At 37.2% G+C, this 13,840-nt stretch overlaps 1 protein-coding gene across 5 annotated transcripts in view; it reads left to right on the forward strand.

Moving 5' to 3' along the window:
* The window catches only part of Osbpl1a (oxysterol binding protein like 1A), a 226,335-nt gene that overhangs the window by 200,946 nt on the left and 11,549 nt on the right, over window positions 1-13,840 (forward strand). For all 5 annotated transcript variants that reach the window (XM_071602837.1, XM_071602836.1, XM_027935653.3 and 2 more), the window contains 4 exons: window positions 4,786-4,920; window positions 7,627-7,724; window positions 8,562-8,744; window positions 13,128-13,235. In XM_071602837.1, the coding sequence (XP_071458938.1) occupies window positions 4,786-4,920; window positions 7,627-7,724; window positions 8,562-8,744; window positions 13,128-13,235 (524 nt within the window). The remainder of the gene's footprint in view (window positions 1-4,785; window positions 4,921-7,626; window positions 7,725-8,561; window positions 8,745-13,127; window positions 13,236-13,840) is intronic.

The following is a 13,840-nucleotide window of genomic DNA, read 5'->3' on the forward strand; positions in this document are numbered from 1 at the left end:
CCAAACCCTAGAGAAAACCATTATTAATGTTTTAGTGCTGCAGTCTTCTGGTATATGTTTCTATATCTATAAACTTGTATTTATCAAAATTAGAACATGTTGCTTTTTGAACATATTCTGTATAGCCGATGTTTTTCACGTTTGAAAGTTTGTTTAGAATGAAAATTTAAATCATAATAAATTTTAAAGTATAAATAATTTACAAAAACCTAAGTCTAAAATGCTTTTATTTTTGAGTTGTATACTCTTATCACATGTGACAGTGATTGTATGATATTTTCTGTAGTAGAATTAAATATTTCCTCAAGTAGTATTGATCAAAAAATTTTTGTATTTGTTCTGAGGATTGAATCCAGAGGTGATAAACCACTGAGCCACATCTGTAGTTTTTATTTTTTATTTTGAGACAGGGTCTTGCTAAGTTGCTGAGGCTGATATTGAACTTGTAATCCTCCTGTCTCAGCCTCCTGAGTTGCTGGGATTACAGGTGTATGCCACCGTGCGTGGCTAAAATCCATAGTTTTAAGATTCACTCTTTTTTTTTTTTTTTGCTTTTTTTTTTAAGAGAGAAAGAGACAGAGAGAGAGAGAGAGAGAGAGAATTTTTTTAATATTTATTTTTTAGTTATCGGCGGACACAACATCTTTGTTTGCATGTGGTGCTGAGGATCGAACCCGGGCAGCACGCATGCCAGGCGAGCGCACTACCACTTGAGCCACATCCCCAGCCCTAAGATTCACTCTTGATACGGTGTATGTTCATATAATGACTTGTTCCAACATTGTAATATCATATAGTATTTTCACTGTCTTAAAATCCTCTGTGCTTCACCTGTTTATTCCTCCAGCCCTGATTTTTTTTTTCACTGTTTTCAGTTTTGCCTTTTCCAGAATGTCATATAGCTGGAACCATGGGGTGTACAGCCTTTAAGTTTCTTCAAGGTCTTTTCATGACTTGATAGTTCATTTCTTGTTAGTGCTAAATAACATCCCCAAATAACCTACTTCTTTAACTTAGAATTTCACCATGTTAAAAATTGTTCATCAGGGCTGGGGTTGTGGCTCAGCAATAGAGCACTCACCTAGTATGTGCGAGGTGCTGGATTTGATCGTCGTGGAAGGTGCTGGGTTTGATCGTCAGCATCACATAAAAAAAAATAAAATAAAGACATTGTGTCCAACTACAACTTAAAAAAAAAAAAAAGAAATTTGTGCATCAGGGCTGGGATTGTGGCTCAGAGGTAGAGTGCTTGCCTCGCATGTGTGAGGCACTGGGTTCAATTCTCAGCACATAAATAAATATAAATAAATTATATATAAACATAAATAAATGATAAAAATAAAGGTTGGGCTGGGGATGTGGCTCAAGCAGCAACGCGCTCGCCTGGCTTGTGCGGGGTGCTGGGTTCAATCCTCAGAACCACATAAAATAAAATAAAGATGTTGTGTCCACCAAAAACTGACAAATAAATATTAAAAAAATTCTCTCTCTCTCTTTGTCTCTCTCTCTTTTTTTTAAAAAAAGTAAATAAATAAAAATAAAGGTCCACCAACAACTAAAAAATATTTTTTAAAAATTTGTGCATCAGTAAACAGACTATTTTTGTCTTCAGGGAGCTTGTAGTCCAAAAAAAGCACCAGGGGAGGCACCAAGGTGTGCGGTGACTGCCTGAAAGAAATACGTATGGTGGGCAATGGGAATATAAATGTGCATCTGGGCCAGGTGCACCAACAGCATGTACTCTCCTTAAGGTGATAAAGATTTGGCAAGGCATAAGATACCACCCCTTTCTGCTGGAATTGTATTACTTTACAGTTAGCTAGATAAGCTGGATAGTACCCATGACATGACATTAGGTAATACAGTCTAACATATGATCAAATGCTAGGTTGTGAGCAATAGATTCTGCTACTCCAGGAAGTGGAAGGACTAGGAAATCAATGAGTACTCGAAGAAGAAAGATTTGAACTGAGCCTGGAAATCTGGCTGGGTTATAGAGGAATTAAGGGAAGCAAGAAGGGCATTCTAGGCCAGGAGTGGCTATGGTGGGGTTTATAATCCAGTGCCTGGCAAATAGTAGGTGTTCAATTAAATAGTTGTTTAATAACAACATGATTGAACAGACTGGAAGTAGTTTACCTCTTTTAATGTCTTTATCTTTGATATCAAAGGAAGTTCTGACTTGGACTAAAGATATAACACAGTTTTAGAGCACTTGCCTAGCATTCATGAGTCTTTGAGGTCAATCCCCAGTATTTTACACACATATACACAGTAGTAGTATAAATTGGCAAAGCTAACATGGAACACATTTAGCTTGGTGTAGTATCTAAAAAATCTAAGTGAGCATGTCTTTGACCTAGAAATTCCACTAAAGAGAAATCTGCTTTAAAGCCATATCTACCTATTTTTTAATATTTATTTTTTAGTTGTAGGTGGACACAATACCTTTATTTTATTTATTTTTAGGTGGTGCTGAGGATTGAACCCAGGGCCTCGCACATGCTAGGTGAGCACTCTACTGCTGAGCCACAACCCCAGCCCCTATGTTTTGAAAACTATATAGACTGTTTTAAATTTAACAATCACAGCATTTACTAGTGTGCTCAGTAGTGGTCTAAGTGCTTTGCAAACATTAGTCTTATAGTGATGATTTCTGGAAGATGCTATTATATTAGTACCATACCATGTTATTGATGAAGAAACTGGCACAGGGCTGATCCTGCCCAAAATCACACCGTTAATAAATGAAGGCAGCAGTAGATCTAGTTTGGTTTGGTGGTCTTAATATTGCACCATCCAGCAGTTAATCAAGAACTTGATAGACTCATTGTGCATGCCTTCCATGTGAATAAGACTCCCCTCCAAACAGAGCTGATGCTATGTTTTAATAAACAAAGCTCTCTCTTCCCTCCTCCTGTGCCCCCTCATAGAAGTAATGCATGTAAATACATGGGCATCGGAAACTATTGCTGGTGCTGTATCTCTGGGGAGAGGAGTGGGAAAGGGACATGAAGAGGCTATTTTGTATTATTTTATATTATTAAGTTTTATGTTACAAGTTATATATTCCTCTGTGTTCTCTAAAAAAGGGGGGGCCAATATAGATAATTTTTCAGTAGACGAGAAAGAGCCTGTGCCATTTCAATTAAGCAAGCCTTGGTGATCCTAGTTTTCTTGGTTTGTCCCCAACAGCAAATATCTGGGTTTAATGAGATCTTAGGGGGTGTGTATGTATATGTATGTATGTGTGTGTGTGTGTGTGTATATATATTTGAATTTTCTTTTTCTCCTTATAAATTCCTGTTCTCCTTCATCTCCCTAGTAACACAGCAATAAATCTACCAGTTCTTTTAATTAGGTTACCTGACTAGCTGTTTTCTACAGTATTTTATCTTAACAAATGAGCTTACTTTCTTTGAATGCAATTGGTTACAGTTTTGTGAAGGTCACATTTTTGTATAGATCATTAAGAATGTGGGCATGTTAATGGGGGAAGTCAAAGCTGAGTCAGGTGGCATTCAGCCTGGACTGCACCTCAAGACTGCTCACGTGACTAAGTGAATTTGGCCAGCAGGCTTCCTGAGAGACCTGATTCCCCAAGGAAGGGTAAATAGTGGTAGGTAGAAGTTTGGGAAGATCATCAAAATATTCCAGAGAATACCAAGCGAAGAGAATAGCCATGGAGAATAGAGTTGAAAGATTGCAGTTTGGCTGCCTGCCCAGTCATTAAAAGGGCAGACAGAATTGAAAACTATTCTGTAAAATATAGATAATCTTGTAATACCCTATTCCACAATTATACCAGAGTGCCATGCTCAGAAAAGCCCAATATTATTTGCCAAAACAGTCTCAAATTTCATTCAGAAAATTACTCACAAAATGGCCTAGATGGCTGATACTTTGCCCACTGCGAAAAGATGAACTTAGGCACACTGAAATCTTAATGAGTTTATTTGAGTAGACAGGGATTCATAACACAGGTACCCTAGGCTTCAAGTGGTACAGCGCTCTACCTAGGGAGTGGGAAGAAGTTTTTACAAGATGTTCTTTGAGGAAACAAAACAGAGAAAATAGATTTGATTGGCTAAAATGCAACATTGCTAACCCGAGGCTGGTTTGGCAATTTCAGATTCATAGGCAATTTCAGATTCATTAAATCCTAAGTTTGTATTGAATTGGGTTTCAGTTTGCCTATGTAGGGGAACCCAAGGCACTGGAATGACCTCAGCTTCATGACCCCCTAATTAATTACTATCTATATGAAGAATTTTGCTTTTTGTGTCCCCATCACCATTGCTCAGTTCTGGTCTAAGGCGGGCTTTTTACTAGTCATCAGTTCATGTTCATCACTAGATAGTGCGCTCCGTGAACCAAGGAGAATGTTTGCTTATTTGTACTGGGGGTTAAACCCAGGCATGCTCCACCACTGAATTATATCCCCAGCCCTTTGTACTTTTTATCTTGAGACAGGGTGTCCCTAAGTTGCTGGAGCTGGCCTCAAACTTGAATCCTCCTGCCGTGGTCATGTAAATTGCTGGGACCATAATTGCATACACTGCAGCTCAAGGAGAGTGTCTGGGTAGTCTTTGTATTTCCGTTAGCTGTTCAGTATTCTCCATGTTGTAAGGTGCTCTGGAAAGATTTGTGAAATTAAACTGTCATTGGTTAAATTGCATGGGTCGGATTTTCTGTTCCTTTCCAGGAATGTGTTATATAAACACTTAAGCAGGTAAGTTTGCTGTACATATTGTACATAACAGTTTCACTTTTCTCATTAAACAGGAACTATCCAAGATTACGATGCCAGTTATATTTAATGAGCCTTTGAGCTTCCTACAACGACTAACTGAGTATATGGAGCATACTTACCTCATCCACAAGGCCAGTTCATTTTCTGATCCTGTCGAAAGGATGCAGGTATGTGTCAAGCACTGGAAAAGGCTTAAATGTTAGAGACTTGTCTCCCTCCTCCTTTCCTCAACCCTACACCACACACACACATTTTCCCACTTGGGAAATGTTCTCAAATCTTAACCACCATGTTTGAAGAGTCCTCTGTGTCCCTTTCTTACTGCCTGTCCTCTAGTATGTGCTACAATAATGAAAGACCAATGGGAATTTCAAGAGAAACAGAAGGTGGTCACAACCACATCCGGTTTGGGAAGCTGTTTCTGGGTCTTCATTTTAGAAAGTAGCATTTTTTTGTGCGTGTGGGGGTGGTTTATTTATTTATGGTTTTTATTTTTTGTGGGGGGAGTACCGAGGTTTGAACCAAAGGGTGCTTAACCACTGAGCCACATCCCCAGCCCTGTGTGAGTGTGTGTGTGTGTATATGTGTGTATACATTGGGGGGTTTTTTTGTTGTTTTTTTAGAGACAGGATCTCACTAAGTTGCTTGGGCTTTGCTGAGTCGCTGAGGCTGGCTTTGAACTTGTGATCCTCCTGCCTCAGCTTCCTGAGCCGTTGTGATTACAGGCATTTGCCACTGAACCCAGTTAGAAAGTAGCATTTTGTTAGGATGACAAAATCCAACATTATTCTTTCATGCCTTTTTAAAGAGCTTCTAAGAGGGACTGAATACACAAACATGCCATATATTTATAATTTTATGCATATGTGTATATATACAAAATAAGGCAAGGAATTGAAACACCTCCCCCAAACCCCCCCACCCCAGTGCTGGGGATGGAATCCAAGGCCTCTTATATTAGGCAAGTGCTCCACCACTAAACTATGTTCCCAACCCAGGAACTGAACTTTCAGGTTTTCTTTTAAATAGAATATGTTCATGTGATACATATGGGTGGTTAAGAAACATATGCAGATGGTGGTTCCATTTCTAATTTTCCAAGAAATCTCCGTATAGCTTTCCATATTGGCTGTACCAATTTGCAGTCCCACCAGCAGTGTATGAGTGTGTCTTTTTCCCCATACCCTCACCAACACTCATTGTTGTTTGTATGCATAATAGCTGCCATTCTGACTGGAGTGAGATGAAATCTTAGAGTAGTTTTAATTTGCATTTTTCTAATTGCTAGCGATCATGAACACTTTTTCATATATCTGTTGATTGATTGTATATCATCTTCTGAGAAGTGTCTGTTCAGCTCCTTGGCCCATTTATTGATTGGGGTATTTGGGTTTTTTTGGTGCTTAGCTTTTTGAGTTCTTTATAAACCCTAGAGATTAGTGCTCTATCTTGGAAAATTGGGAATGGAACCACCATTTGACCCAGCTCTCCCTCTCCTCGGTCTATACCCAAAGGACTTAAAAACAGCATACTACAGGCACACAGCCACATCAATGTTTATAGCAGCACAATTCACAATAGCTAAACTGTGGAACCAACCTAGATGCCCTTCAGTAGATGAATGGATAAAAAAAAATGTGGCATATATACACAATGGAATATTACTCAGCATAAAAGAGAATAAAATCATGGCATTTGCAGGTAAACGGATGGAGTTAAAGAAGGTAATGCTAAGTGAAGTTAGCCAATCTCAAAAAAACAAATGCCGAATGTTTTCTCTGATATAAGGAGGCTGATTCATAATTGGGTAGGGAGGGGAGCATGGGAGGAATAGATGAGCTCTAGATAGGGCAGAGGGGTAGGAAGAGAGGGGGCATGGGGTTAGAAATGATGGTGGAATGTTATGGACATCATTATCCAGCGTACATGTATGAAGACATTCATGAATTGGTGTGAATATACTTTGGGTACAACTATAGATATGAAAAATTGTGCTCTGTATGTGTAATAAGAATTATAATGCATTCCGCTGTCATATAAACAAAAAAATTAATTGAAAAAAAAAGAAATACAGGCAGAGAATACAGTAGACACCTTCTTGTCCTTCAAACAAAGCCATAGTATTCTGAACTGAATCTTTCTGTTCTTTCCTTTATGTAAGTCAACATTTCCTAACCTCATTACCTTTTACACCAATTAAATGTTTATTTTACATCTCTCTTTCCTCATTTCTAATAGTGTTGTACACTCACCCATCCAGATTCATGGGTTCTGGATCTCCAGATTCAGTCAACCTCAGATCCAAAGTATTTGAAGATAAAAAAATCTGAACATGTACAGGCCTCTTTTTTGTTGTTATTTCATAAACAATGTAGTATATTAGCTATTTTCATTGTTTGGGATGTCATAATTATCTAGAGATGATTTAGTGTACAAGTGGGGGGGTGTAAGTGATATATAAATACTGTGTCATTTTATATGAAAGACTTGAGCATCTACACATTTTGGTATCCAAGCAGGTTCCTGGAACCAGTACCCCTCTGATAATTGAAGGACAGGTGTACTTTTAAAAATGTGTATCGGTATTAAAATTAACTGGGTTTGAAAGATTGTAAAAAAGTCCTTGAGAGAATTTGTAGCACTCTTAGGGTGTTAATAAAGCCACATTTGCGAATGACACTATAGGAAGAGACTCAGTAATTTTTATTCTGAATATCCAAGTTTCCATATTAAATTTTTAGAGCCTTATTAAAAATCCAGAATAATGAAACTCCTCAAAATAATTTTGTTAGTTACTGTGTTCAGCACAATTTCAGTTCCTGCATGAGAGCAGGCTGGGCTATTTTTAACTCGTGTGATGCTTTGTCCCACAGTGTGTAGCTGCATTTGCCGTGTCTGCTGTCGCTTCTCAGTGGGAACGCACTGGAAAGCCCTTCAACCCGCTTCTGGGAGAGACGTATGAATTAGTTCGGTGAGGTCTTCCATTCCATTCTGGACCGATAGTTGAATTTGCGTGATTAACATGGCTTTTCAATAAAGAAGAAAGATGAATATTTTGAGCACTACCATATATAATTCTGTATGACTGGGACAAATTAACAATTCTGATGTTTGTTTCTATGAAACTTATTTTACTATCTCAAAAATACTGAAATGGATATTAAATGTACATTCATAAAAAGTAATTGTGAGGATTTTAATGTTCCTGATCACATGGGATTAGTGATTCTCTCTTTTTAAAATGTAGTTATAAGGCATGATCATGTTTTTAAAATATATAATCATATAAAATATATTAGCATGATTTCATGCAGTACTGTTGCCTTAAAGGCAGGGAATGTATCTTCAAGTGCAGTTCTGTTTGCCTGCACTAGTCTGTGTCTTGTTTAATCATGGAAATTTATGTGGTTTTCTTGTATCATCTTCCTTTTCTTTGCATAAAATTTATTCCTTAGATGTTGGAAAGTAGAGACATTGTATATCTCTACATTAAGGTGAAAGAATTGATAAATTTTAAGTGTACATGCATAATACTTCCATTTCATATAAATCACCCAAATTCATGTGAGTTTCCTTTATTTCAAGTAACTAGCATTACATTTGCAACAACTTTAGTAGTTTCTGTGCATGTGTACAGTTGTACCATTCCTCATGTTAAGTTGTTCTTTCATCGGGACGATGATAAAGAATTATTTACTTTGTCAAGCCTGTTTCTTCAATATTTTAATTGCTTTTTTGACTGAAATGACAGTAATGTAGACATTAGATGATAGAATAATTACAATGTTGCCCTTTCTTTTTTTTAAAGAGATGACCTTGGATTTAGACTCATTTCTGAACAGGTCAGCCATCACCCACCAATCAGTGCATTTCATGCAGAAGGGTTAAACAACGATTTCATCTTTCATGGCTCAATCTATCCCAAACTAAAGTTCTGGGGGAAGAGTGTAGAAGCAGAACCCAAAGGAACCATCACCTTGGAGCTCCTTGAGTAAGTTCTGATCAAACATTCAACTCGTTTCATGCATACTTACTCGTAAGCGTACACACACGTACACAGATCTCACCTTAATATTCAAAAGCTGGAGAAAATGTAACAATATTTGTAATTGTAAACTATCTGCCTCTATGTAAAAGAATTTATAAAGCATAGCCTTAGCCATCGTTACTCAATCTGGGTGTATCTAAAAAGTTTAACTTAATGTTCGACAATGGTGTTTGGGTCGTTTTTAAGACCAATGGGGTTAATCATTCCTTGGCAGTTCTTATGAAACTAGCTGTCTATGTATTATGCCGCCAATGTTTTATTTAAAGACCTTTCAAAATGAATTTACTTGAGAAATAATGAAATACAATTGTGTGGCACTTATTAGCTATTAATTAAGTTAGGAGTTCTATTCTTGTGCAAGAATAGCTTTAAATTCGAAGAAATATTCAGTAGCTAGCATTACATTTGCAACAACTTTAGTAGTTTGGTAGTAGTTTAATAGTTTAGTTTAGTAGTTAAGGCAGAGTAAGTAAGCTCTCTTCCCTCTCCCTTTCTGATTACCACTAGAAACCCTGGACTGAAGACAAAAAAGCAATGATCAGGGACTCTGAATGTGAAAAAAGATAAGCAAATGGGAAAGAGAAATCAAATCCCAAAGACCAACATGGCAGTGAGATTCTTCCCATTTTTCCTGGCTTACTGTCAATGCAGCAAGTCGCAAAATGGGGCAGTGGAGGCAGACAGGGTTTCAAGAGAAACTCTCTCTAATTAGAGGCCCTAGAAAGATCCCTTGCAGATAGAGAGAGACAGGAACATTCTGTTGTTCCACAACAAGCCATAGGGCACACATCTGCTTTCCTGCACTGTCAGTGGCAGCATCAGCCACACCAGTTCTAAAAACTCAGCGGAAGTTCTCCTTGGCCACAGGAACTGGATGAAGGGAGCCTGTCCAAAGAGTGAAGGGAATCCTTGTTACTTCTTTTCTCTTGCCTCTTTGCCCAAGAAGAAGGCCTTATTGTGGGAAGCAGAGATAGAATAGAGGCTCCAACCCCAGCTTGCCAGACAGAGGAAAGGATCCCTGGTAGCTAAGAGTGGAGCTAAAAGCACAGAGAGGAGGGAGCTTCACACAGAAATCTTGAAAGCCTGTGGGTGGATTTCTAAGCCCATCCTTATACTCATGCATTGAAATGACCTGAAACGGCTCACTTATGGCCTCAAGTTCTGAACACTGGTGTGGCCTCAGGCCCAAAGCCCTGGATGGCTACTGAGGAACGAATCTGAATAACACCAAAAGGCTTTGAAGATGAAACTAACACTGCAATCAAAGACTACAGAAAAATGGTCAGGACTTGTAGTGTGAAACTATGTTAATTGCCTATTAAGACAAATCAAAATAATCTTCTCCAGAAAAGGTTAAGAGGACACTGATTCTCATAAAATTCAAGAGTCCAGAATACAGTCCAAAAGTATTGGCATACCAAGAAACAGAAAAACCTTAACAACTCACAGTGAAAAAGGCAGTCTCCTAACTAACCCCAGAACAACCCAGATATTGAAATTTGCATCAGAAACTTTAAAGCAGCTGTTATAAGTGTGCTCCCTGAGGTGAAGGTGAACATTCTCAGATGAAGAAATTGAAAGACATTCCTGCAAAGAATAGAAGTATTTCTGGAAATTTTAGTAATGAAAAATACATTACTGGAAATAGAGTAACCAGGAAAACTCAGCAGCACAGTGGTAATAATGAAATATGTAGACTGAGTACGCTGAAAACTACAAGATCCTGATGAAGGTAATTAAAGGATACCAGAGTGATGGGGAGGGGTATTGCATCTCACTGTATTCAGAAGCCGCAGTCTAGTTAAGGTATCAGTTCTCCCTGGTTGGTCTATAAGCAGTCTTTATTAGCACAACCAAATCAAAATCTCTTGATGATTTTAATAGATACAGAGAAATATATTCTAATTTTATATGGAAAGGCAAATAAAATAGCACAGCCAAAACAGTTTTGGAAAGGGAAAACAGGATTGATGGACTCCCAGTACCCAATTTGAAGATTTTAAAACTATCATAACCCAGACTTTGTGGTATTGGCAAAAGGGCTGACCACATACATTGGTGGAACAGAGAAGAGTCCAGAAATTGACCCCACAGAAATATGGTCAGTTGATTTTTCACAAAGGTGTAATGACGATGCAAGTAAGAAAGGTGGTCATTTCCACAAAATGTATGGGGACCAGTGTTCATCTCTATGTTAAAAAATGAACCTCAGCTATCCTTCACACTTTAAATTCAAAGTAGATCATACTCTAAAATAACATAAAATAAAATGCTTTGGGAAGAAAAAAAATCTTATGACTTTGGATTTTGCGGACCTCATATAGATACAATATCAAAAGTACAATCCATAAAATTGATGTTTTATCAAAATTAAAAACTTTTGCTCTGTAAAGAAAACTATTCATACTATAAAAAAAATTATAGACCAGTCATATATGAAACAAAGGATTTGTATCCAGAATATATAAAGAACTGAAAACTCAACAATAAGAAATAACACAGAATCATGGGCTGGGGTTGTAGCTCAGTGGTAGAGTGCTTACCTCACAAGCCTGAGGCACTGGGTTCAATCCTCAGCACCACATAAAAATAAATAAAAATATAAATATTGTGTCTATCTACAACTAAAAAATTTAAACAAGAAATAACACAGAATGAGATTGTGAAGAGATGTTTTACCATTAGATGTGGGTACCAAATTAGCATGAGAAAAGGTGCTCAATAGCATTAATTATTAGAGAAATACAAATTAAAGACACAATGAGATACCAAGACACAGCTATCAGACTGGCTAAAGACAAAATAATTTAATAAACTCACAGTAAAAAGTGTTGACAAGGGCTGGGGTTGTGGCTCAGCAGTAGAAAGATCACCTTGAACATGCAAGGCCCTGAGTTCGATCCTCAGCACCATATAAAAATAAATAAATAAAAGTTATAAAAAAAAAAAAAAACCAAAGTGCGACAAGGATGTAGGGCAAACTAGAAATCTCATATATTGTTGGTGGGAAATGTAAAATGGTAGAGACACTCTGGAGAACACTTTGGTGATTTTGTATAAAGTTAGCCATATGGTTACCACATGATTCAGTACTCCTATCTTAGAGAAAAGAAAAAATATGTCCATACCAAAACCTCTGTACAATCTTGTACAGTAACATTATTTATAATCACCAAAACCCGAATACCACTTGATGCCCTTCGCTGGGTGTATGGTTAAACTATGGCATATTCATACAGTGGAATATTACTCAGCAATGAAAAGAATGAACTATTGATACATAGAAGAACATAACTGAATTTCCAATGCATTCTACAAATTGAAGAAGCTAAACTTTAAAGATTATGTACTATATCATTTTATTTATGCAACATTCTGAAAAAGATAAAACTATTTTTTTACAGAACAGGTAAGATGTTTAGGGATTCAGGATGGGATTAGGGATTTGAGGATTAGGAATAGAGGAAGGTCTGACTGCATAAGGGAAGTATGAGCAAATTTTGGGACGGTGATGGAGTTGCTCCATATTCTGATTGTGTTGGTGATAATTACATAGATCACTGTATGCATTAAACTCATAGAACAGGACACAGAAATTGTTTTGCAAAAAATATTTTTCCATACATAAATTAAAAATAAAATTTAAAAACACATTACCTAAAGGTACATGCACAAAGATGTTTTTTTTTTTCAAAAGCAATGGATGTGTAAAATTGGAGTCTATTCACTTCAGTGAGTTTTTCTTTTGGTGAGCTGGCAGCTACTCTTGTGGAATGTGCCAAATTGGACTCATGTTTATTTTCTGCCTCCCATTTAATTTTACTTTTAATATGTTTCACCAGTTTTTTGAGTGCGTAAAGTGATTATATACAGGTTGAGTATTCCTTACCTAAATGCTTAAACCCAAAGTGTTTTGGATTTTGGAGTCTTTTGTATTTCAAAATGTTTGTAGATTTTATTAGATGAGTATCCCTAATTTGAAAGTCCAAAATGTCAAATGCTTCAAAATCCAAATCATTTTTAACATTATGTTGGCACTCAACTTTGTATTTCCAATTTTTGGGCTAGGAATGTTCAACCCATATGTAGTTTATACTTAAGAGTTTGGTGGAAGTTTTTCTTATGTCTTTGTTTCCTTTTAAAACAAGAATTCTAGACAGTTTATACTTGTGTTACAGTGAGTTACATTAATAATTTTTAAAGTCTTAAAACTTTGTCCTTTTAAGAAGCCTAATTTGTAATCCTGAGTAAAAGAATTTGAAGCAAGTACACTTTTAAGCAAAATGACACTTCTCATTATTTCTGTGGGTTTGGTTTGTTTTTTAGGCACAATGAAGCATATACATGGACAAATCCTACCTGCTGTGTGCATAATATCATTGTGGGTAAACTCTGGATCGAACAGTATGGCAATGTGGAAATCACAAACCACAAGTAAGGCTCTTCAGGGTACACACCTGTGTCATCAGCTTCTACCAAACCATTCCAGTGGGTTTCATTTTTAAAAAAGAGGGTAGAGGGAGGCTTAGGTAGTACTCATGAAAATGTATGAATCAGGCAGTAGGACAGCAATATTGGTCAGTAGTTCCAGCTACTTGGGAGGCTATGGCTAGAGAATCGTGAGTTCGAGACCAGCCTGGGCAACATACACAATATAGTAAGAACCTGTCTCAAAACAAAAACAAAATCAGGCAGTGTAACCCTTAAGGGCATAGAACCAAACCATTTAATGATAGTGTTCACTCAAGTTTCTGATTAAGAGCCAGGTGCAGTGGCAAACGCCTGTAATCCCAGAGGCTGAAGAGGCTAACACAGAAGGGTCACAAGTTCAAGGCCAGCCTCACCAACTTAGTGAGACCCTAAGCAACTCAGCAAGACCCTGTCTCAAAATAAAAAATAAAAAGCACTGGAAATGTAGCCCAATGATTAAGCACCCCTGGGTTCATTTGCTGGTACCAAAAAAAAAAAAAAAAAAGTTTCTGATTAAGAAAGCTGGATAAACTCTGAGTTCCTTAACTCTTGAGAATCTTAATTCCAAT

Source organism: Marmota flaviventris, chromosome 16, assembly GCF_047511675.1.
Source record: "Marmota flaviventris isolate mMarFla1 chromosome 16, mMarFla1.hap1, whole genome shotgun sequence".
NCBI lineage: Eukaryota > Metazoa > Chordata > Mammalia > Rodentia > Sciuridae > Marmota > Marmota flaviventris.